The sequence below is a fragment of the Chiroxiphia lanceolata genome, chromosome 3, assembly GCF_009829145.1.
Source record: "Chiroxiphia lanceolata isolate bChiLan1 chromosome 3, bChiLan1.pri, whole genome shotgun sequence".
NCBI lineage: Eukaryota > Metazoa > Chordata > Aves > Passeriformes > Pipridae > Chiroxiphia > Chiroxiphia lanceolata.
The window spans coordinates 101,440,913-101,466,165 of NC_045639.1; the positions used below are offsets into that span (position 1 = coordinate 101,440,913).

At 42.4% G+C, this 25,253-nt stretch overlaps 1 protein-coding gene and 1 long non-coding RNA gene across 2 annotated transcripts; one reads left to right on the plus strand and one right to left on the minus strand.

Moving 5' to 3' along the window:
* Nucleotides 1-94: 94 nt before the first annotated feature.
* On the minus strand, nucleotides 95-22,378 carry YWHAQ (tyrosine 3-monooxygenase/tryptophan 5-monooxygenase activation protein theta). The gene is made up of 6 exons (XM_032684614.1): nucleotides 22,220-22,378; nucleotides 20,824-21,208; nucleotides 6,357-6,480; nucleotides 4,005-4,168; nucleotides 3,554-3,649; nucleotides 95-1,987 (listed from the first exon to the last, which is right to left on the minus strand). Exons 2-6 carry the CDS (start codon nucleotides 21,115-21,117, stop codon nucleotides 1,928-1,930), a joined length of 738 nt encoding a protein of 245 aa, XP_032540505.1. The 5' UTR covers nucleotides 21,118-21,208; nucleotides 22,220-22,378; the 3' UTR covers nucleotides 95-1,927.
* Nucleotides 22,379-22,927: 549 nt separating this feature from the next.
* LOC116784469 lies at nucleotides 22,928-24,964 on the plus strand. The gene is made up of 2 exons (XR_004356083.1): nucleotides 22,928-23,166; nucleotides 24,905-24,964. It is a non-coding gene; the product is annotated as an uncharacterized LOC116784469 (long non-coding RNA).
* The last annotated feature ends 289 nt before the right edge of the window (nucleotides 24,965-25,253 follow it).

Below are 25,253 nucleotides of genomic sequence, written 5' to 3' on the forward strand. Positions count from 1 at the left end.
AGAGTCCTGCCACACAATACTTTGACAGCAATTCAAAATGACTGCATGAAGAAAATGGAATTGATACAATTTTTTTTAAAGTAATGCATGTCAATTGAAGCACAGAATCTGAACAGTTTTATTGTAGAAACACTCATTGTGCACACTCAAAGAATGAACAAAAACATGGAAGGTGGAAAATGTACCATCAAAAGCCTGCAAGGAGTAGTAATATATCCTTTTTCATAATGTCATATCCTGTGTAGCCAGGACACTAATAGGAGTTAAATATTTTCAAAAACCCATCAAAATGGGAAACTAAGAGGTAGAGGTTTAGGAAAAAAACTCTTAAGTGACCTAGGGGAGAAAAGGAAAAAAAAAAAAAAAAAAGAAAAAGCAGAGCAACATATTATTACAAAAATCTCCAAAAATGGGGGAACACAGTAACACTAAAAGCAGCCTAAAAACAACAGAAAGCATATTATCATGTGGCAGCACACAAACTAACATTCTAGAGCCAAACAAATTCCTCTGCATTACTAGACATGTAGCTGGAATACTATAATGGTGTCCATCAGTGAAAAAACACAACAGGAGAACACAGAGGAGAGAGAATTTCAATAGATTACCAAAAAAAAATTTGTAATTTAGATGAGGATATTTGCAAGCCATGAAAGAATATCACGAAATTGGCTCTCTTTTCTTAAGTCATTATTAAGGTAAAGCAATTTCCTCTAGTAGATTTAGTTACTAAGAAGTCCACATGTCAGGTTAACTATGAGAAGTTATCTAGGATATTTTCATAATATGAGTCAATTAAGAGCTGACTTTTTAAAAGTATGCAATAAATTTGAGAGAGACATTTCCAGCACAAGATATACTTACATTTAAGTTTAGCCCTTAAGTTATTACATGGAATTGTTACAAGTCAACAGTAGGTGGTTTATAAAATGTAATTTTATTTCATGTTACTTTGCTGTTACAGAGGGCAATAACATTTTCACAAGGCTTTTTTGGGACTACAATCAATGATTAGCAACACACAATAGTGGTCCAAACTCTAACAATCACTGGACAAACTTGACACCTTCTCACATGTGCACAAACCTGCATGGAAAAGTACTAAATTTTATACTTGGACATGTGAACTTCAATTGGTTTTCCCATTCCAGTGTATTAAGAAATGACATGCACTTCAGTCTGCCAAAAAGCACTGCCTGTACTCCAGCAGTAACATGCTGCTTCTAATACATAGTAAAGTGAATACCAGAACTACAAAGGCAGGAGTGTAAGTGAACTTTTATTGGGAAGGGATATCAACTTAAACAGCAGCAACTGAAGATTAAGAGAAGCCCCTGTTTTCGAACACACAAGTTTCTGTATTACATGATACGGGAAGCAACTCAATTTATGATTTTCCAAACTTTAAATGCTCAACTTGATCTGGCCCAGTACTTCCATATTCCTACTGAAATGAATACACAGTAGCATGTGAAAGTCAATTATGGAAAGGAAACCCTGCAGAATAAGAAGGGAATGTGGAGAATTAAATGCTATGTGGAACACTCTTTAGTTGCAATTAACTACATTTTCATATCTTACTGTAATACAAAACACAGTCAACTGGCAGGAACTGGTTCAGATTTGTTTTTAAATACCAGGTACACTTTAGTCCGCTACATAAGTGTTTGGAAGTTACTTATGTTTATATGAAATGAAGCTATTAATACTTTTCTACAGCAGTAACCGCACACCAGGAAGGCCAGGACAAACACAAATCAAGGAATGGAGTTTTCCCAAAGCTGCAGTGTGAAAGGACTATAAATTGATTTCCATACACATGGATGGGTTTTCTTTGCTATAGGAAATCCAAGTGGAGCTATAAGGAATGGAGACGTGTAAAAAGGTTTCTTGAGAAGGAAAGGGAGAATGATGCCCCACGTGCAGTTTAGTTTTCTGCACCTTCTGCAGCATCACATTCTTCTCCTGCACTGTCTGATGTCCATAACTAGAAAGAAGAGAAAAACGATATCAGCTTTCAGAAGCACAGCTGGAATTCCAAAAAGTGACAACTGTATGGAAATGGTAATGAATTAGACTTAAGGATCTCTACAAAGTACCAGTGCACTGGCACTGCACAGCCCTGGCTTCCGGTACTTGCTGGGAGAGAGGTAACCGGGAAGGGTCCCTGTGCACAGGGCCCAACCAGCTAGGCCCAACCAGCTAGGCCCAACCAGCTAGGCCCAACCAGCTAGGCCCAACCAGCTAGGCCCAACCAGCTAGGCCCAACCAGCTAGGCCCAACCAGCTAGGCCCAACCAGCTAGGCCCAACCAGCTAGGCCCAACCAGCTAGGCCCAACCAGCTAGGCCCAACCAGCTAGGCCCAACCAGCTAGGCCCAACCAGCTAGGCCCAACCAGCTAGGCCCAACCAGCTAGGCCCAACCAGCTAGGCCCAACCAGCTAGGCCCAACCAGCTAGGCCCAACCAGCTAGGCCCAACCAGCTAGGCCCAACCAGCTAGGCCCAACCAGCTAGGCCCAACCAGCTAGGCCCAACCAGCTAGGCCCAACCAGCTAGGCCCAACCAGCTAGGCCCAACCAGCTAGGCCCAACCAGCTAGGCCCAACCAGCTAGGCCCAACCAGCTAGGCCCAACCAGCTAGGCCCAACCAGCTAGGCCCAACCAGCTAGGCCCAACCAGCTAGGCCCTCAGGTAGAGGGGCAGAGCAAACTGTTCTAAACAGCTCTAGCTTTTGTGTTTAACAGCAAGCTGTGCCATCGATCCCAGGGCATTCTACAAGCCTGAACAGCAGCTTCACAGGTAACTTCCATTTCAAACACACCAGTCTGAATCCTGGAAGTGTAAACTGCCATTTTGGTTATCGAAGCTAAGCACTTCATACTGCTAACAACAGACATTTCTACTGAAGGAGTACTACAAAATAACAAATGTTGCTATAATTTTAAATACCGTGAATATCCAGAGAGGATATTCCTTGAAAAATTGTCTTTGTTTCCTATTTTAATAGAACCTAGTAGTTCCATTAGGCACTTTTCTTAAATAGTTAATTATTACAATAACATACTCAAACATCAACTGATTTTATTCTTAATACATTGAAATTTCAGTTCTTTTAAAAGAAAATCAGGACAATGAATCAAGCAAGCTACACTGGATGTACTGGATGTACAACAGGAAAAACTTTTTGTTTTGAGGTAGTCATCAAAAAAGTCTGAGGATGAATCCGACAGATCATGGATTATTGTGGTTTAACTCCTTGCCTCATCTTGTACATTAGGTTAGCTGAATGCCCCTTCTCCCTTCCACTGAGAAGGCCATCAAACCAGGAAGAATGTGAGCTACTCAAGCTGTTATTCCAGATTACACAGCATGAACAACATGTAGGTTTACGGCAACATTAAAACTAAGTTATGAAAAGGTATTGTAGGTAAACAGCCTGAGTCAGTGCTATGCTTTGCATTAGAGTGAAAGAAAGGCTTTGTTAATCACAAATTCAGTCTAACTAATCAAACACACGGATACAGAACCAGATAGCACATAAAAAGGCAACTTACTGTTAGGTTGTCTCTAAGCAACTGCATGATGAGAGTACTGTCTTTGTATGAGTCTTCGTTCAGTGTATCAAGTTCTGCAATAGCCTCATCAAATGCCTGGAATAATTAAACCATCTTTAGCCTTTCTATTAACTATCATTAAGCAAGTAGAAGCTAAACCTATCAGCAAGGTAGCTTAAAAAAAAAGGGAACATTAGAAGTTAATGACCTGAATTGCTCTATTTGAAACAAAACCATAATAAAGGCATAATAAAAGCTTGCCATGTTGCTGAAAATTTAAGTCACACTCTAAATACAGCCTGCTTGAACTCCTTTAATCCCACTAATTATGAGCTTGGAAACCAGAAACATAAATACGTAATTTCCTGCATAAACTCTAGGAAATAATAATTCATAATGTTTTAAGCATAAACTCTCTTCTACTGATAAAAAAGAAAAAAAAGTAACTTACTGTCTTCGCCAGTGTGCAGGCAAGCTCGGGATTGTTGAGAATCTCATAATAAAATACAGAGAAGTTAAGAGCTAGACCCAAGCGAATTGGATGTGTTGGCTGCATCTCCTTCTTGCTGATATCAAATGCCTCCTGATAAGCTCCCTGTGAGTTTTCTATTGTTTCTGTAAAAGAATGACAAATTTTAAGTGTTTTGGGGGGTTGTTTTTGTTTAATTTCTTTTTCCAAGGTGTGACCATGTAAAGTACTCCATTAGTAGGGGACTGAACTGCTCTTAGCAAAACACTGCACTTTATTCCAGGTAATGATTTTACACCCATTTTAAGTACAGCTGCTGAACCACAAGGAGCAAATTAAGCTACTACAGAGCAAAGGTATTCAAGAGACAGATAAACACACAGAACCTGGTAAATACAAATAATCAAGATTACTGTATTACCTCAGTGGCCTTTGATACTTCAGGTGGGAAAAAAAGTATTTGTGCATTACTTTTCCTACAGAACTCCTACTTCATTCCTTGCACATGATGGACATGCTCATGTGAGTTGGGTGTGCAGAGTAAAGAAGGCTACTGTGTGTGAAGCATGACTTCTTGAGGAAGTCTGGAAGGCATGTATGGCATGTTCCTGAAAAAATGAAAGTCTGCCTCCAAAAACTGGGTGTAGAGGTCAAGATAAAAAACCCGAGGCTGTGCCCAAAATAACTGCGATAAATACCACAGAGAAAAGAGGTTACCAGGCCAGAGAGTACTGCAGGAATGCTACCTATAGCCTATTCCAGATTCACTTCCATAGACAACCAAAGGGCCAACAGCCACCCTAAACATTGTGCAGAAAGGAAGGAGACTGCAGGAAAAGAAAGCCATTGCCAGAGCTCAAAATAGAGATCTCTGGAGGAGCTAAAACTGCAGCTGCTCTAGAAAATGCTGGTAAAAGAGTTTGGTAAGTAAAATCTAATAAGTATTCAAAAGAGTCAAAACAGATTTGGGGTTTCCTGTATTTACACTGTAATGAGTGCTAATGGACTAGTACTCTGTTGAGAACAGGTGAAAAAAGGCAAAAAAACCCCTAGCAAATCCAGGAAATAAATTACCTTGTAAGTACATGAAATATATTTGAAGCTGAGAAAATAAACAGATGCTTAGAGGCAGAACATCAGAAAAGCTTAAAGTGAAACTCCTTAAAGTTTGCAAGAAGTCAAGCACAAAACGTCTGCATGGTGATACACAAGCTGTAACTTCCCAGCTGAACACCACCACTATCTGCTAGTAAGGTTATATCAATCACTCTCTCCCACTGTAAGCACCCATATCAGTGTGCATGTCATTTAAATGCAGTCACTTTAGCCAAGAAAAGCTGGTATTTCTCTGCTCAGACAAGCCCAGATTTTTAACTGTTCCTTGAGATACAAAATATAAATCAGATGAACTTTGTGAAAGCCAAAGACAGGTTTTCTATGCTACTCCATTTTGTGTGTTTTCATCTCTCAACTTAAAAGCTCCTACAATACAAGGAGACCAATGAAGCCTTTGTTCAAGTGCTTTGCAATGGAATCAGTTTCAACTGGCCAAGCTGTGAGACCCAACCCAAAGGACAGTCCCTGCAGCGCTCCACCTGCTCCAACAATCCCTCTCCTTTGTGTCACAGCATTACTCCAGGACTAATTTTAGTTTGTTATGTAGAAACGCATCACTGGCTTATGCCATACCACGAGTTTTTAACATCACAACAGTATCTGGGCACCTTGCAAGACAGTTCTAGTAATTAATTCAATACATCCTCCGAATAGAGAATTAAATTCTACCCCAGAAAAGGCTCCTGATGTACTTACAACCACCCATGTTCTAATGCCTAGGAATGTTCCACTTTCTCAGGATGCCCAGTATCAAGTGGCAATTTCCAGGCCTTTTCTGCCAGATCCAAAAGCACAAACTAAAATTACAGGGACAGTATCATCTCCATGAAAATCAGTCATTTAAGAGTGCAGCTTATGCTTTCTGGCCAGTGTACCGACCTAGTGATTTTGTTGCCTCTTTATAAAGCAAAGAATTACAAACAAACAACATTAAATATGTTAGCACACCTTCACCTACATTGTTTTCCAGAAGCTTTAAATAAGAATTATGGAACAACTACTCGAAATTTCGGGTAGATGACAGAACACCAGCTAAAACTCCCTGGGCACACTATGCTTAAGGTCTATTCAGTGTCACACTCTGTGTGAATGAACACTGGAGATTTCCAGCTGAAACACAGCTAACTCAGTGAATCCAGAGTCTGTACATCTACTGTTCCTTTGCCCACAGACCAGAGTTCCTATGCTGTGAAAAACCTGAGACCACAAGGTACTTACGTTTCCTGTCATCACCACAGGCAACTTCAGCAAGGTATCGGAAGTAGTCTCCCTTCATCTTCAGGTAGAATACCTTGCTCTCTGGATTGGTTGCATTAGCTATTAAATATTTGTCCAACAGCTCCTGAAACAACAACAAAATAGACATTGACATATCACAAACACCATTGCAACTAAGTTCAGTCTCCTCTCCAGGAAGTCTGAATGGACTCCATTGACTGCTACAAGGCAAAAAGGAGTTTTAAAAGCATTTTAGACAGGGGCACACTAATTTCAACAAACTGTGTAAAAGCACAAAGCTAGAGACCACATTAAGGTGAACAATCAACCATCTGATCAGACTGCAAAAAAACGTAACAAGAAAAGGTTTACCTGGAGTACAGTTTTAGAACCAAGTTTAGTTTCAGGATATGCACTTCTCATTTCAAAAACACTTCAAATGGTAAGCTTTTACTGGAAAAACGAAACACTATATAGAAAGTTTCAAAGATACTTATAAATAAGACTTTATTTCCACTTCACAGGAAAAAAAAAGGACTATTTTTTGCATAAACTGCATTTATTAGACTTGTGTATGATAAGGAATCTCCAGTCCACCTTCCACAGAGAGTCAAGGATTCGAACCCATCCAGTCGACAGTCACCTTCAAACTGCACCAGTTCTCTGCCAGGCTGTAAAGTAACACCTCCTCCAGCATAGTTGGGAGGCATCCCTCATATCTGCTCTGCTGCTGCCTGGAATGGGAATTCCTATACAGTGCTCTCCAGCACACCTTGAGCTATGCTAACATCACTTCCCTTGCCCACAGCTCTCCTACCCGATCACCAGAAGGGCAAGAAAAGGTTTACAAGCCTCCAGCAAGAGAAGGTAAGTCTCTCTCCAAAGCTGCAAGGTAAGAACTCCTAGTCCTTCCAAGGCAAGGGTGAAGGCAAAGGAGAGATGAGGTACAGGATTTTTCCCCAGCAAACAGGGTAGTTCTGTGAACTAACAAGGAGAGCAGCTTCTGGCTGACCCTGTCCCTAAACACAACTCATTACCACAACCACCCACATTCTCCAGAGTTGACAAAAGATGCAAGTTCCAATAGACTCAAGGAAACCCTGCAATACTCAGAGCAGCATCATACTAGAATTTAAGTGATAACGATCTACATTCACTTACTTGGAAAGTAAACAGGTCATAAAAGGATCAGAAAGTTTCCATAGCTTACACCTGGCTAGTTAATTATCATTTTTGCTACAGGAACATGTATCCAAATTCTTGAGGCAGTTACAAAGGAAACATTTAAGGAACTGTAAGCTTTCAGCACAAAAATCCTTAGCACTTTAATTGGCTACTACAGCACTATAATCAAAACAAGCTAATTTCAGTCACAAGCCTACTCCCTATGCACACTACCAAACCACTACTACTTCCTTTAATAATCACTGGGAGCAGAACAGTCCAGCTGAAAGCAGTTACTCATTCCAAGTCCACTCGAGGTGTTGGTGTCTATTTTGAACTGACACTTGTAACATGGAACTTTCAGCCGGGTGAAAAAAGCATTTCTGCATCCACACTGTGTGTGTGCCATGGATGTAACATTGCACAGAGCACCCCGATAAGCTCCCCCAGAGATCCCCACGGAGGCATTAAGGAACAGTACAGAGTTACAACTACCCTTGATACCACCCTAAAGAAAATAGCAGGAGGATAAGAGGATACCCTTGGCACCTACCAAATCAGACAGACATTTTTAGGAGTTTCTGTAAGGCTATAAAAACACTGACAAAGCCTAGACACTGGCTAGTTTGGCAAAGGACTAAGGGAGGAATTTGTGTAACAGTTTAACACAGTCAAGTAAGTATGCAAGGGCTTGAGCAAGCATATAGAAATAGTAAAGCTCACTGGTGTTATGGAAAATGCAGCCAAAACCTTAGGTATGTTTCAAAACAAGAGTTAAGAGGTAGTAGGCAGATGGGTAATACAACCCCATACTAACACTGTTACTGTGCATGAGTCATTCCATATTAGAATGAATTATTCCCATCCTACAGGTTTTTGTAATGAAAAGAACTTCACATTTTGGCTCAGTGTTTTCCTGATGCCTTTCTCCTATGATAATGTCCATGTCAGCCACAAAAGCACAACACTACACAAACCACTTTCAAAGTCTCAGAGACAACAACCCAGTAACCTGAAGTCTAACATCAAAGTTTGATTTCACAGGAAACTGCCCAGAATGATGAAACGTGACACAAAATACAACTATGTTTAGAAAGGCTCCTTAAATGCCTATTGTTTGAACCTCTGAAGGCCATGCTACAGCTGGGACTGTGTTAAGCAGCAGAGACATGATTTATCCATGTGCTCAGACTAGCTATGAAAAACTATGCCACAGTGTAAGGAGCTCTGACCAGACAAGCAGGAAAGATACTGTGCAGCATTCTAAACCAGGTATTTGGGAAAACCGTATCCTTGATTCATCTTTTACATGTCAAAATGAAATTTTTAAAGATATTACAACTACATTAACAAGGGAACAAATAGGCATTTTTCTTTCATGACTTCCAAAAAAAAAAATTTATTGTAAACTTAGCACACAAAAATATTACTGATCTTACTGCAAAATTCTGTCTTTAGAGGTAACTCTAGCACTACAGTACTGTGCATAACTGATCTGACTTGGTTATGACTTAAAAATACTAAACCCTTGGAATCTGGTGTACACTGAAGAACATTTACAGGAAAGTTTTACCGTGTCCAATTTAAGCTGAACCTGAAAATTAGAGCATTAATGCCCACTTTTCTTTTGTCCCAGACGGGGTAGGCCACATGCTTCTTCCAGGAACACAGAAGGATTTTGCCATGGTCCCAGCCCTACCACAAACAAGCATCACTGCAGCTTGTGTGTCAGTGCACCCTGAAAGTGCTGACTTCACTAGGCAGGTCTGAAAACCAGTGGTTCTGTGCAGATTTCTCAGAAACTTACACAAAAAAAGTGGATGCTGAGAGTGAACTGTAGTTTTTCAGACAGCAGAGGTGGTTATTTCCTAGGTACTCCTTACACAGAGGAGCTGAGCTGCCCAGCAGTTCCCACTCCCAGTTCATCTTGAGGGCCTCCTAATCCTTACACAACACATGATAAGAAGGAGACCTGTGCCTCTATCAGCCAGGGTGGATGGAACATCCTCATTCTGGACTTCACATATCCGGTTTTGGTGTTTTAATAGCTTTAGATGGAACAAGATCTCAGTTATGAATCACACAGGTTAGAAGAGAATCCAAACAGACTTTGAGTGAAGCTAATTATTTATCAGGTCAGGCTTTATCTTTCAAATCAATAACGTATTTGGTATATTTTGTGAGACATTCATCTCAGGATATCTTCATCATTTCTTGGAAGGCACCTTCCTCTAACAGACAAAATGTTGGCGGGGCAGTGAGAGCAGACAGCACAATAAGCCAAATGATTTACTTTACAATATTGTGAGTCATTAGCAGCCAGGAAAACTCAAGATTTCCTACATCTGTTCCCTTATCTTCCCTCACTTGGGCTTTTTTACCTTTCTATCAGACAGCAATCAGCCAGGAATCCTTATTTTAAACATCAGCTGATATTAAGTAAAATGAACACAGGCAGCCAAAGCAATGAAGCAGACCTCAAACAATCTTGAAATTTTCATGATAACTTCACCTACAGTTGAACACGGGGTGTTAACTGACCACTGCCATTAACCCGAGCCAGAAATACTAAGTCAATATATCTGCTCTCATCACTTCCCCACTATTTCACCTTTATGAAAAGGAAGCCCTGAAGGAGTATGTCAGCCATATTGTTACTTGAAGTGTCTGACACAGACAAAGCAGCTCCTTCATAATTATTTGTGGTGTGTGCACCCAGCCAGCCTCTCCTTACAATCCACTGCACACACCTCCCCTGCATTCATGTTCTAGTCCCACTCCACATATGCTTTCTGCTGTTTTCAGGGCAACACCTTCTTTAAAAAGCTGACATCAAAACAGAAAGTCTCATCACCCTCTCCCCATCTAAGTATATTTTAAAAGGCAAGACTGATTGAGACATTAAGTTCAACCACAGTGTACACTACTTTCTGTACAACCATAGGGTAGGTTCAAGTGGCAGAAAAATACCACTGCTATCTGATGTGTACTGTCGTCTCTTCCCACATATCCTGCTACAAAAAAAACTCAACAGCAAAGATGAGTTTGGAAAAAAACTATCTTGAATACCAAACTGACCTTTTCACTGCCTATAGCACTTGGGCCATTTAGAACTGGGACTTCAGTAAGAAAAGCAAACACACGAGTAGAAGTCTCCTCATATATTCCAATACCACTAGCTACTGGATTATTCTTCACATTTAACTGTTCAGTTCCAGAGGATGAACAAGAACCAGGTCAGCTCCAGAGATACCTACTCATGCCAAGTAGTTTGAGGCCAATTTTCAAAGCAAGCTAAAGGTACCATGTGCCTAGGTACTGACAGAAGTTCTCACTGTAGTAAACTGAAGTAAAACAAAATATTTACAACGTCACCATCACTCAGATGTCAACACCTACCACATGTTTGGGTCACATCACCAGCACCAAATTATTTAATGTTATGCTATTAAAAGACTGATGTACCTTGTCATTTGCATTTCTCACCCAGTACGGTTTATCATTTACTTTTGCTACACCAGAAGGAAAAAAGTAAATGTAAAAGCAACCATCAGAAGCAGGAGTGCTCTCCAAAAGTTTGCCCCCGTAAGTATAAACTGGTTAAGATGCTGCATTGTATTTAGCAAAGACGAGCGTGTCAATGTCCAAAATGGCTGGCAAAGAAGTTTTTAAATAAAGTCTATGTTATATAAAATTTGATTTTCAAGTGAGACTGTTTTCAGCAATATCCTTGAGCCTAAGGCCCACATATCTTACTTCAAGTTGTTTAAAACACCTTATTTCAACACCACCTTTATCCTTTGGGAATACAATGTTAAAGGCTATTTTTAAAAGCAAACATCCTAACGGTTTGTGGGAAGTATTTGGTATTTGCAGGTTTTAGTAACTTTATACAGTATCTTTCACTGGACTTGAATTTACATGAGACAGAAAGCATCTATAGAAAACATAATCCAATAGTATTAAGCTTTTTTTTTTTTTTTAACAGAAGAACAAACTAATAAATATCAATGCATATAACATTAAAAAAAATTATATTCCTCCTCACTACATAATGGAAAAAGTTCAATTGTATGGAAAAAAAAACCAGGTTGATTTTCTGCTCAGCAGCTCTTTGCTGTCCAAGTTTTCTCAGACATGCCACCAGAGAAGGTGCTGCCATTCCACAGGGTACTGATTATCACAGGTCCCACAGGAACTAGACTGAGTTTTATGGTTGTTTCCTAGATGTTCCTGCCCTTCCTGAACCAACACAGAATGTTCCCTATTTTGAGCTCTGAAGTGCTTGGGTTTTTTTTTTCCTTAATTTTTTTGGGGGGGGGGGAGTTGTTGTTATTTTGTTGGGTTTTTTGCTTTGTTTTTTAAGGAGCACTGAAGGTCACCAGGAGAACAGATGTTACCTGGGTGACAGCAAGTAACTGGCTACTTAACATTGTACCACATACTTATTGGCCAAACCCCACAGAACCAAAAAGTCACATGCAAGAGAAGAAACTATTTCGAAATAAACCTATTTTGAGACAAGGTTCCTTAAAAATAATGCACATACACAGAGTGCATGTCAACACTTCTTTTAGCAAGTTAACTCACCACCCTTAACATGGATTCAATATCAGAGTCTCATCTAAATGAGCAGCTTGCATCCCACAGGCACACTATGTGAAGTGTGTGACGCTCCACAAATTCAGCCACGGCTGCAGACACAAAATACCTGGAAACATCATTCAGTCTCAAGTATTTCTGAGGGTCCATCCAGACCCAGTATGAGAAAAAACATCTACAAGCAGCATACAGAGAAATGGGTTTCCACCCTAATTGCAGTCAAAAAGCAAAGATGAAAGTTGGTGAGGCACCTCAGACCAACATATTCCCCCAATATAACTTAAACGTGAATTTAAACATATCAAATGTTCTGAAGTGTCTGACAGCACAGATGATCCGTGTGGGCTCAGACCTTTCAATAAAGCTTCTACTCACAAATGACTGCCTGTTTTAATCGTCTAGCAAATTGGTATTTAAGATTTCTTGACTGTTTCAAGTATAATCAGTCATTCCAAAGTCCACAGTATGACTCACTGCAGCCTAGGTGTGTTTTAACATTCAGCAGTTGTTTTCTTGACAGGAAAGGGAGAGTCCCCTGCTGCAACAGTAAGATCACTTTACTTTCAACAGTGTAATTTCAGCGGAACTAAGTTCTTCATCCTACAGGATTCAAGCTCTGTGCATCAACTCCTTTTGGGAGAACATTAAGTAATTTTCATACAGACCTCTTAAGACTAATAGTGTGTCAGTTTATGTATTGAGGAAAATATGTGTGCACCTTCCCAGCAATGGCACGGCCTTAAGCTGACCCAACAAAGCACTGCTGAAAGCAGAGACAAACGCACCTGACATGGAACCGGAGAGGGTGACCTAATTCGTCTTTTCCATTTGGTTTTGTGTCTTTGTCTACACAGTTTTAAAAACTGGCAGTCAATACTCAGGACTGGCCCTGAATGAAGTATCTGGAATCCCACTTAACAAAGGCACTGGAAGCCTGAGCTGTAGCATGTCTGCCCATGCTATTCCCACCTGGGTCTGAGATTAATTTAATCCAGAATTTATATTCACTGCTTACATTTCTCTTAAAACAAGAAGTTAGAAAGTTCTGTGGTCCCCAGAGAACTATGTAAGCCAGGAACTAGAAATGTGTGGAAATGCAAGTTCTTCTTTCTATAGATTTTCAGATAAAATGAACAATCCAGTGAAAGTCAAACAATTATTCAAGTTTCTAAGGAAGAGCCTAAAGTTTTCCAGTTTTCATTAAGCAATGGCCATACAACACAGCCAAAAGCCTACAGGAAAACTTTCTTGGTATCTGACAGATTTATCTCAAATTGATTCTAACATTCTCTTATGATTGCATTTCTCATATTTCTAATTCCTCAAAATACTTCAAGTGTTCTTTTCTTCTTATAGGTATTATAGACATGAAAATTTTCCCTTCAGAATCCTGACCACCTAAAAGCTTCTTCCACCATCCTCCATTTGTGATCTTCCATAATATGACAGACAGCAAAGTCTAAATTCTCATTTAAAAATACTTCTATGCTTTGCAGCTACAGAAGTCCAAAGGTATAGATGATTAAATGACTGAGGTATATCTAGACTAACAATACTCAAAATGAACAACAGCACGCAGGAGTTACGTGGGCTTAAGGTATGCTGCCCTTATGCAAAGTACTGATTTTTAAAACTATTCTTTCATATAACAAACAAACTCTGAAGACCCTAAATTTTTTACTTGCTTCAGCTCTGCTCTCTGGGAGCCCTTAATCAGAGGCTTGGGATCACTGAAATTCAAAATGATAATCAAGAGATGCACTTTCTTCCCATCACTCAGGGCAGCTGGAAGAGCCTTTTGCATTGTCCCACTTCACCTCAAAGGAAACCCAGCAATATGTTATTTCATTCAGTCTATTAGGAGTGTACCAGTATTTCATTATTCCCCAAACGAGACAACCTACAACAATGAAGTCTAACCTTCAGCTAAGAAAAACTAGAAGCCAACATTTAAGATAACCTGGTTACAACAATTTCTCACAGCAAGTGGGCCTTGACTTTTTGCTAAGGCCCTGCTACTACTTTTATTAAAAACAATTTCTGCTTATGAGAATTTTGCAAAATGTATTCAAGAAGAACAAAACTTCCTGAAGAAGTCTTATCCAGGAAATATGTGTCTGTCAGTCAGGTAGGAGTGCACATGGTGTATTTAGAAAACTTATTACCAGAGCAAATGGAAATTTTTCTGTTTTCAGAGCCTAACAGGACTCCTATATCCAACTACTTCAGTAAATGGATCATACACATTAAAGGACAGAATAAAGAGTAACAGAACAAGTAATAAACCTTTATCAACGTTAGAAACCAGTAAATCATACCCTTGATCCCTTTAACAAATTTTAAGAAAGGCATGAGCAAAATTGTGCTTAATTCAGGACTTCCAGTTCCTAGGTCTTTACATCTGATGTTCTAGTGGGTGCACAGACCACAGGACGTGAAACTCTGCACTTAAATTATTTTTACTGCTTCCTGTAAGTGCCCAGCTCACACAAACTGGACACTGGTACATATTCAGATATACAGGATGAATTAGCAAATGACAAGCTCACAAATCAGCAGTGTGCTCGGCTGAAGTACTCTGATGTTGGTTCCAGCTTCCTGGGAAGCAGAAACAATAAGGAGAAACTTGTAAACACTTGTCCAATGAACTTAGTGGAGCTATTCTGATTAAGTGCCACAAATGCAGTGCTCAAGAACAGTCTTACTTACCTTACCTGTTCTGTGACAAAATTAGGTTCAAGTTTATTGAAAAGTACAAAAGCACTTCAACACAACACATAACATCTAGGGGCAATAGACCATCATTCTCAAAGACCAGGAGCATAAAACCAAATATAAAAAAACTGATTAATTAAGCATACACCTTCACCTACCATTCTTACAAAGTACATCTATGCACTTTTACCAGCCTTCCCCCTGCCATTTTCCTCACTACCTGCCTCTGAAAATCAGGCATCCCCATTACTGAAAACAGAACATCAAGCTGCTGTGTCTGTACAGAAACTGGTACAATCTGCTGCTTTAATAACATGCTAAACAATCCCAGTTTGTTCCACCATAAAGAAATCAATTGCTAATAACATTCAAGCTCGAGTGTGTTCTTTCCTCATCAAGTTCTCTCTGATATACAGCCTTCTATGTTTTACTTCAAAAAGGCACCTACCAGATTAGCATCTAAGGTAGCAGCAATGCCTGTGAGACAACTGTCTAGCAGGTAAGCATGAGTGATTCACAGAATCTGTTAAGAGGTTCACTGCATTAGCAGAAAAACAGAATTTGTGGTCTTGTTGTTCACCTAGTGAGCACATCCTAGTTTCTCAAGGCCACTAAACCAGCAAATGTCCTCCAAGAAATTTAATAATTCTGGATAGTATACAGCTGCAGGGGGAGGGGCAGTAAGCAATGACTGCATGGGATGGAGGCCTCAGCTACCATCAGAATTCCTTGAACTATTTTTAGCTGAACTCTTAACAATTTTGAGTTTGTTCAAGAACCTCAGTGCATTCTAGGCTTTGTTTCTGTAAGCATCAGTCCTTTCTTAGGATTCCGTTTTCCTCACACAAAAGTAAGTACTCCGCAGCAGATTCTACTGAAGGACAAAGTAAGACAAGGTACAAGTATGAATAAGCCAAGTTCAGATCATGAATTTCAGTTTTAAGCATATTAAGCTAGAAAAGATTCACTCATTAAAGTTCCACAATTCTTATCACAAATGTGTTGATGGTTGCTAGAAGCTGTGCTGAGAGCACAAAGGAAAATCAACTCCCTCTCCACAGATCAAAAAGATGATTTATTCCCAATCAAACATTCCCTTTACATTTACTCCACAATTCTAGATTTGCCAAGAAGTAATGTTCCCAACCTAAGGTCTGACTTTCACGTAGTGGCCAGTCCTTTTAATCAGTCACTCAAAAAGGATGAGTCCAAAGCAGTCACTTTTTTATCTTTCATAAGTTAAAACAACACCTAAAACACTGTCCCAACCACGAGTGGGACAACTAAGTCCAAAAGTAGTATTAAGTGATTAGCATGCCTGACCTTCAAAATAAAACTGCATCCTACACAGTTCCCTGTAAGAAAAGACTGTATGTAATATCCTTTTACTCAGTTTCACCTCTACAACACCATACATTTCTGTACAAAGTCTGTCTGTTCACTGAAAATAGGGAGGCAGAGACAAAGGATTCCCAAGACATGAAACTCTGGTAAATTGTTCATATAGCGGCACCAATGTGACACCTACCAAATCTGTCAAATTTCTGCATGTGTAATATAAAAATAAAGATCTCACTTTTCCATAAGCCAAAGGACACATCAGGGAAAAAGGAAACAGTCAAAGCTTATTCATTATCAGACATCAGATATTTTAGCTGACATGAGGAACCTATTTGCTGCTGCAAGAATATACCAACTTCATTTTCAAATGAAGCCATGAACTTGTGCTGTTGAAAAAAACCTGCTTTGACCATTACTTTTTAGCATAGAGATTTTTGGTTTTTGTGATTAAATTTAGATCTACAAAATTGATAATAATCAGAAGAGGACATAGTTTTTTTTTTTTACTCATTCTTATTAGCTTTTATTTTTTCTTAATTATGCAAAGCAGTAGTAGGAACAACATTGCAACCTTGGGGGGGGAGGGAGGGAGGTAGGAAGGAAAGCAGAACTGGCAAGAGCAACACACTAATACACGCTTTCAACAATTAACACTGCAATCTCACAGAAAATCATTTACAAGCAATCTCTCAGCCTTAAGACAGTAAAAACTGAGATAATATACACCTTATAGCTCAAGACTATTTCACTGCAGGCACTCCCACAGGGTGCTGAAAAGAATCAATAGCACAAGTAATGTTTCTGTTCCTTCACTTGTAAAAGTTCACAATGCCCTTGCTCACTTCTAAAGAAACTGGCCAACATGGCCCTGATACAGTGCAATGTCTAAATGTGTACAGAGGTCACTGTAAAACAGATGTCTGGAAACAATGAAAAACTAGGTAACTTTTCTACACAAAAACATAACTTCTCTACACAAAAATTTAAAAGAATCTTAAACACTGAAGTTTCAGCCAGAGACAACAGAAGCAAGTAACCATCGAGATACTGCTGTGTCCAAGCCCTCATGATTTTAGCTGTTGCATCTTCATCAAGTTTTAAACTAAGGCCAAGCAGTTATCAAATCTCAACTCTGTTGCTCTATGAAGAGATCCAACACATCAGGACTTCGATACTGAACACATGCAGAGCACTACCAAATACAGGTGGAAAACCCCTCAATCTGCAAGTGAAGAGCATCTCCAGGTAAGGGCTGGTGCCCTCCCTTCCTTACACTACTTCTCTCTAAAGAACAAAGAAGCTTGAATGCAACGCGAATGATCTCCATGCAAAGTGACTGAGGCTCTCAGAAAATACACCAGCTTAATTTGCTTCCCCAGAAAGGTTCAAAAGTTACCCTTTTTTAAAACCTAATGTCACTAGACCGCAGAGTGCATACAATAAAGTAGGTCTTATATTGTACCTTCCATCTTCAAAGTTTCCCATGTGATTTCACTAATTATGTGAAAGTTGCTGCCAGATCCACCCCTTCTACTTTATCTAGTATCTGTCTTGAAATCACTCAAGAGGGTAGAAACATGAACTTTGTGCTCAGAGAGTATATGAAACAATATAGTTCAACTTTACCCTGAAAAAATGAAGTTGCCAACCTGTTTCTTTACTCGACAAGACAGTTTCAAGAACAGTTTTAACTATGAGTCATAAGGGATGATTCAATATTCTCTATATTACCAAATAATTAGTCAATCAATACAGGGACTTAAATAAAACCTCTTCATGTACCTTTCAAATAAAATACTTGTGCAAGTTGTTTGTCAGTCATACCATTTCCCCATTAAAGAGCTACTCTCACCTGAAAGACCAGTCATGAAATTAACAGTTAAAAAGCATTCGATAACACCTACTCCTACTTCCAAGATAGGCAGTTACAGAATAACAGTTAAATAATTAGTAAAAGTTTTATTTTTATATATCTATCTATATATAGATATCTCAACACAATTTTGAGTGTTTGTATTCTAGTGTTGATAAATTTAAGTTCTTTATCAAAACATGTCCTAAAACAATGCCTTACCTAACTGGCTTGAGGCATTTTCTACAGGAAAAAACTAACTACAGTTTCACCATTGCTGCCTTTTTAGTAAAAAAAAATAGCAGTATTTTTAATGCTAGCACAAGTATTTCTAAATGAAGATCTAGAAACATGCTATACCAGTAATAAAAAAAAGCCTTTTGAAAAAACTGTTAGTAGTATGACTAACAGCAGTCACAACTCCACCCAACACACCCACCCTTTCTAAATCTAAATACTCCAGATGACAAGCAACCTTTCCATACTACTTGCCAGCAGTTGTTTCAGTTTAGCCACCTTCCTAGAATTAAAAAAGCATCTCAGATTCAACTTAAGAGATCTGAAAAAGCTACAAGCACTTACCACAGTATTAGTACAGAAGACATTATCATTCAAAGAAGGAGGAGCCAAAACCAGTTTTTGTCTCAGTTATAGGAAACCCATCCTGTTCATGAGTTCCAACCTCTCGGATGCTGACTCATGGATCATAGGAGTGGTAGATGCAAGAGGAAAGGGAGGGAACCAGAACAGAACGTAACTGCACATGGCCCTCAAAGAAAGAGTAAAAAAGGGAAGGCTTGCAGTAGATAGCTGACATCTCCTACCAAAGAAGGCACACCTCTGCAGCAGGACAGGACAGGACAGGAAAAGCGTGCTCAGCTGTAGGTTTCAGTCTTCACTACTTCCTGCAGCCTTCCATGCTGGAAGGGGAGAGCTGCCAACCAGGCCATTGCTGAGAACAGAGAAAGACTAGAACACAGTGAAAAATTCATCTAGCACAGGAAGAGTTCGCTTTCCCTACATCAGAGGTTTGCGTTAGCATGGCTACCAGGATACCTGCTGGCCACCACTGGATGTGGGTAGAATAATTTTGGTATAGACACTGTGTGAAGTGGTTCACGGCCTCTCCCTATGGAAGCACGAGCCCCTCGTCAAGACAGCACAGCAACCAGTAGGAGATTTTATGCATCACCTTCTCTTAGCAACTAGGAACTAGAAGGACAAAGGGAGATTAAGAAGTCTGAGAAGTGAGGTTTATGTGGAGGTACCAAGAAGTTAGTTCTCAAGTGGAGCACTGAGTAGAGGAGAGCAAGAAGGGTGACAACCACACAAATGCTGCCAATTCATCACACACGTACTAGTGAAACTCTTGTCACAGGAAACAGGAACCCTACACAAGTCACATGATTTTCACAAAGGCAAAAGTTTTACAATTTAACTACACCTGTAACTGCAGAAACAGCTTTGGAAAGCGTGGATTCTTAAATATGTTAAGGAATCAACTGATTCATAAAGCTAATAAATTTCAAAATTATTTTCAAGAAAAGGTAACTCAGTTTGACTGATTTAGGAAAAAAGAAAGAACAAACCTAGGTGGCAGCATACAAGGAAGCATACAGGTATTTTCAGCATAATCCAAAGAAGTATTCACTTGTACATGAGCCAGAACACTTAATCAAGAAGCAAATTCAGTTACTTCCAAACCAGTCACCTTTCAATTCATGTCTCCTAAATCAATCTAGGACAAATTTACCTCAAAGTTGTTTATTTCCTTATAGACTTCCTTCTTCCTATTCTTACATTAGCAATACTAGACACCAAAAAAAAAGTAACTAAGAGGAGCAAATAAACCATTGAAGATTATCTGCCACACAATTACTATTGCATCACACACATGCAGCTTCCTGCAGCCATAACTCCCAGGTCATGTAGAACAGGGTCCAGCAGCCTCCACACTGATGACACACGTCTCTTGAGCTCCCACTACAGTGCAGTACAGTTTTCCTATCAAGAGCATCTAGAATTCTGCTTGCACAGAAATATATTTCTGGGCTTTGATACTAGCTTGACAGCTCAAGCATGTCCTTACACATTAGTTTTACATTATTCCAAAATTACTGCAAATACATCTTAAAGATACCCCTGAGAAATCAGCTTGAATCTAACGAAGCCAATTTCTACATGTCTCTCTTTCCCATCTTCAATACAGGTGTCTCACTTTATAAAACCATACTTTATGTTAAAAATGCCTCAAAATGTCTCTTAAGGACCCCTTGAGAGTACTTTTCCTCATAAGAAGTAAACGAAATGCACACACAGTTTAAATGCTTTCTGCAATTTATAAGCTCTGATGTGAATAAAGGGGTTTTCACACTGTCATTTCAGCTTATCTTACAAATTGACAAGCTTACTAACCACAGCACAGACAGGCACAAGGCTAAGTTCTTTGTTACCTCTGCAACCAGCCGCTGAAATACTGCATATGGATCGCTCCATTCATAGATGTACCTCACAGACACTCAAAATTGAGTATCTCAAATACCTCTACATATATAGGGCCCATAGCATAGTGCAGATGACCATCCTCATCATGGTGACCCACATATGGTTGTGGAAGTTACTGCACTGACTTCCCTCACCCCAGCATAACAATTTGCATGATATGCCCCAGCCAAGCCCCAAGTCCTTCCCCAAGTACAGCAGCACCCATAAATACTGCATTTCTTTCTCTTAAACAACACAGAATAAAAAAAATAAACAACAAAGAATAAAAAAAATAAAGTCCCCACTTACCAGCACCGTGGTGCAGATGGACCTGAGCTCGGACTCCACCTTCTCCCGATAGTCCTTGATAAGCTGCATCTTCTTGTCGCTGGTGTCTGTCTTCTGCTCGATGCTGGAGATGACCCTCCAGGCCGAGCGCCGACCCCCCACCACGTTCTTGTAGGCCACGGAGAGCAGGTTGCGCTCCTCGTTGGACAGCTCGGCGCCCTGCTCCGTTACCGCCTTCATGCAGGTGGCCATGTCGTCGTAGCGCTCGGCTTGCTCAGCCAGCTTGGCTTTCTGGATCAACTCGGTCTTATCCATGGTGGCTGGCAATGGGACAAGAGCAATGTGGTAGCAGGAGCAGGAGAAGCTGGGGATGTCACACTACCAACACGACAACGCGCCTCAAAACCTGGCAGAAGAAGACAGTAACCATCATGCCGGGAAGAAATACCACCGAACAAGATCCTGCGGCACCCCTCGCAAACAAAAAAACCGAGGATCACTTCGAGCCTTGCCTCCCCGTCCCCATCTACAGGTGCTTCTCCGGGAGACATGGGCTGCAGCATCCAGTCCTTCCACGCAGGGCTACGGGGAGCGGCACTGGTCCCAAGCGTCCACCCCTCGGGAAACCACGACCTAGAAACCCAGCCGGGGAAGGCACGCTCGGTGCCAGCCAAGGGACGGCAGCCTGCCGACCAGCCACTAGAAATAGCTAGTTTTCCATCAGAAACTCCTCACCCCGCTTTCCCTCCCGGCCTCACGTGAGCACATTAAGATGCTGCCTAACAGGGACTCGAGGAAGGACCCCTCGTCACCACCCAGCCCGGGGCCCACCGCCCAAATCCCTGCCCCCGTGTGCCACCAGCGCCGCGGGCGAGCGCCGGAGCCGGGCAGACAAGAACGCCGGCACTGGCGGGAAAAACATACATAATAAAAGCAGCGAGACGTGCTCGTCCCCGGGAGAGCACGGCAGGGGTTAAACCACCTCGGGACCCGCCTCCCTCGGGGCGAGCGAGGCTGGGGCGGGGGCCCGGGACGCTTCGCCTCACCCCGGCGGGGCGCGGCGGGCCCGGGCCTCCCGCCTACCCCAGCGGCCGCAGCGGCGACCCCGGCCCGGTGGGCGCCCCGCGCAGCCGGCGGGGAGCACGGCAACTCCCGGTGGGCGGCAGCGGGTACGGCTGCGGCCCCAGCAGCCACGTCTCAAGGGCCGGTGGGGGGAGCGGGGGCGGCCGGCAGAGCCCCCGCGGCAGCGGGGCGGGAAGAGGAAGAGGCGGCGGGTGCGAAATGGCGGCGCTGGCTGCGCCTCCCGCTCCCCGGGGCCGCCGAGCGCTCCACGCCGAGATCACAAAATGGAGGACACGGGCGGGAGGAGGCGGCGGAGCGGGGCCCATCCCGCCGGCGACTGCGGCGCCGCGCTCACCTGTGTCGGCCGGGCTGTGGGGCCGGGCCGCGCCCGGTCGGTGCCGCGCTCGGGGCTGTGGCGGAGAGAAAGAACCGCTCTCGTCTCGGCCGAGCCAGCGCTGAAGGGCGTTGGCGCGCGCACCGACCCGCTGCGCGGCCCGCGCCCACGCGGCCAATCGCGGCCCGGCCTGGGCGCCCGGCCCCGCCCCGCGCACCCCGCCGGCCAATGGGAGCGGAGCGCGCCGCCGCGGGGGCGAGCGCGGGCAGGGCGCGAGCGCGGCCGGGCCCGTGGGCTGCGGCTGGGGCCACGGGGTTTCCTCCAATGAGATCCAGGGTGGCGTGACGTCACTGTCGCCATGGTGACGCCGCTACAACCCCCTCCCCGCGCCCTCCCCCGCCGCTCCCCCCGGCACCGGGAATGGGAACGGGAACGGGAGCGGGGGAGGTGGCGGGAGGGGGAACGGAGCTCCCAGGGGGAGGCCCAGGCCGAGGCAGTGCCCGCGCGGCGGCAGGGGGAGGGAGGGAAGGGCCGCGAGGCGGTGCCCGTACCCCGGCGGCCGCTGTTCCGCCCGCGGCGGCCGCGCCCTCGGGCCGGCGCTCCCGCAGAGCCCGGGGCGGGAGCTCTCGCAGGAGCGGGCGGCGAGCACGGCCCTGCCCCGCTGCCCCTGCGGCGGCTCGGGCGGGGCACAACTGGGAGCGGCCCCGAGGCCCTTTCGGAGCCGGGCCGGGCAAAGTCCGGGCGCTGCCACCGCCGGGGGCCGAGGGGGTGGCGGGGTCCGTACGGACACTGCGGGGCTTCGTATCCCCGAGTTCATGTTCCCGAGGCGCCAAGCAGAGGGAGGCAGCATTTCCTATAATCAGCTATCAGTGGATTTGCTTGTTTTCCTCCTCTTGATTCCACCTTAATTCTCAAGAAGTCAGAGCGTGCTATGACATACAATAGCAGCATGTTACCTATGGATAAAGGTGAGGCGCCTATTGCCATATGTGTGTCCAGAACGCTGGCCTAGTGCACGCATGACTGTGTGTGCACTCACACAGCCCAAGCCCCAGAGGATGTGTAAGGGCACCGTGAGTTTGTGCTGTTTGTCCTGACATGCAGATTCCAGGCGTGGATCAAACGCATCTGATGTATCAAGACTCAGGCGAGTTCAGGTTCACCAGTGTTTGTGCAGAACCGACTCTGTGTGGAGTGATGACATTTCTCACCTTTGGTTTCACCATCACCAAATATAGTCACGCTGAGGAACTTCAGCATCCAGATGGGATGATGAATTCTCTGAATCAACCTCAGGATGTTACTGTCTCAACTCATAAAGGTCTTGGGCAGTGTTTGGGCTAGGAGTGGGACTATGTACATAGAAATTTGATCTATGCCGTGAACGAGCCACCCTTTGTCATTTGAGTTTGGGAAGCATTTACTCCTTTATCAAAAAAAACAAAACAACTACTGATAGCACCCTTTAATGAAACTCTTTCAGAAACTGCTAAGGAAATGTATTACTTTCCCCCAGAAGTTACCTCTTGGCATCTTGCTACAGTTTTAGGTAGCCAGTTTATTCTTCCTTGTCAGTAGGATACATTCTTATTTTCACCAGTCCCTAACAATTATTTTCATTTACATGAAGCAAAGACCAAAATTGACCAATTGTGCAACAATACCTTTTTTGATTAACATCATATCTCCATCAGAGATAAAACTAACCATTCCACCTACAAGGCACGGGTGATCATGTTTTATTTGAAGAAAGAGTCGAATCTAATTGAGGCTGCTTCCTTCAACTGATTGCCCTCAGGAAAGGGGAAGATACTATGAACTAGCCTCATAACATTTAGTTCCTGTCTCTCCCACCTACTTAGAGGTGGGAGAAATGGAGAACTATCTTGAAAGTTGGGAAGTGCTGAGCAGAGCAGTCTGTGTGCACAGAGCTGTGTGGTAGATCCAGACTTAACCACTCGCATGATGCAGAGTCTGATATATGTGTGCAGAGCAGCTGTGTGGCCTGTGTGTGTCTGGCTTCAGACCCCCTGGGTGCTGCTTGCTTTTCAGACTTGGGTCCTATGGGCTTATGCGCTGTAACACTGCACTACAATATGATTTCTAATCACATAGCCATAAGCTTGTTTTCCCAGAAGAACCCTATTGCTAAGTGGGAATTATGTTCTTTGGGGAGCTTTTATGAGAGGGGGCTTGAAGAATTTGTTGTGTTTAGTTTAGCAAAATGAATGTTTAAGAGAAGATTTGATGTCTCAAATGGAGAATAAATGGCATGGATATAGAATTGTTGTTTAAATGGAAGACAAATGTGTGTAATATGGACATTAATGAATTTGGATTGTGAATTAGAATATGTGGAATTTTCAGGGCTATGAAGCCGTGAGACAGTTTCTCTGTGCTGAGGGCAGGAAGCCCATCCACTTTGAAAGCTGAGCCCAATCAATTTATAAAAGTGTTTATGAGATAGAGTTGCCTGAGACAGCAGAAGATGAAACTCCAGAAGCTTTCCAATTCTGTGTTTATTTTACTGCTTATTCCATGTATACTGTAAGGTACAGCTTACTGCATAACATTATCCTTCATTGAATTTTTAAAAAATTAATTTCCTTTAGAGCATTTCAGAAGTGCTATCATCTTACTGACTGTTAATGACTTTACCCTTGTCACCACTATGAAATGGTTGGCATTATCTTGTCTTGTGTCCAGGAAATGAAAAATATCAACACTTCTGGTTACCTATGTGAAGAAATATAAGACCTTAATTTCTCAAGACGTAAATAAATACTAAATCAAAGACCTTCATTTCTAGGGTGGTAAATGTTTTTTGTTACTCTGCACGTACTGAAAGTTCACCTCCCACTGACTTCAGATGCACCTATTCACATTCAGCATCTTAGTAGCTCATACCACAAATTACTCAACTGGGGTGTGGGAGAAAAATGGAGACTATATATAATGCAAATTCCTCAGACTTACACGTAAACTTTATGACAGAGTTAGAATATAGTTTTCTAGAGGCTCTTTTATTTGCTATAAGACTCTTCTTTCTTTTTCC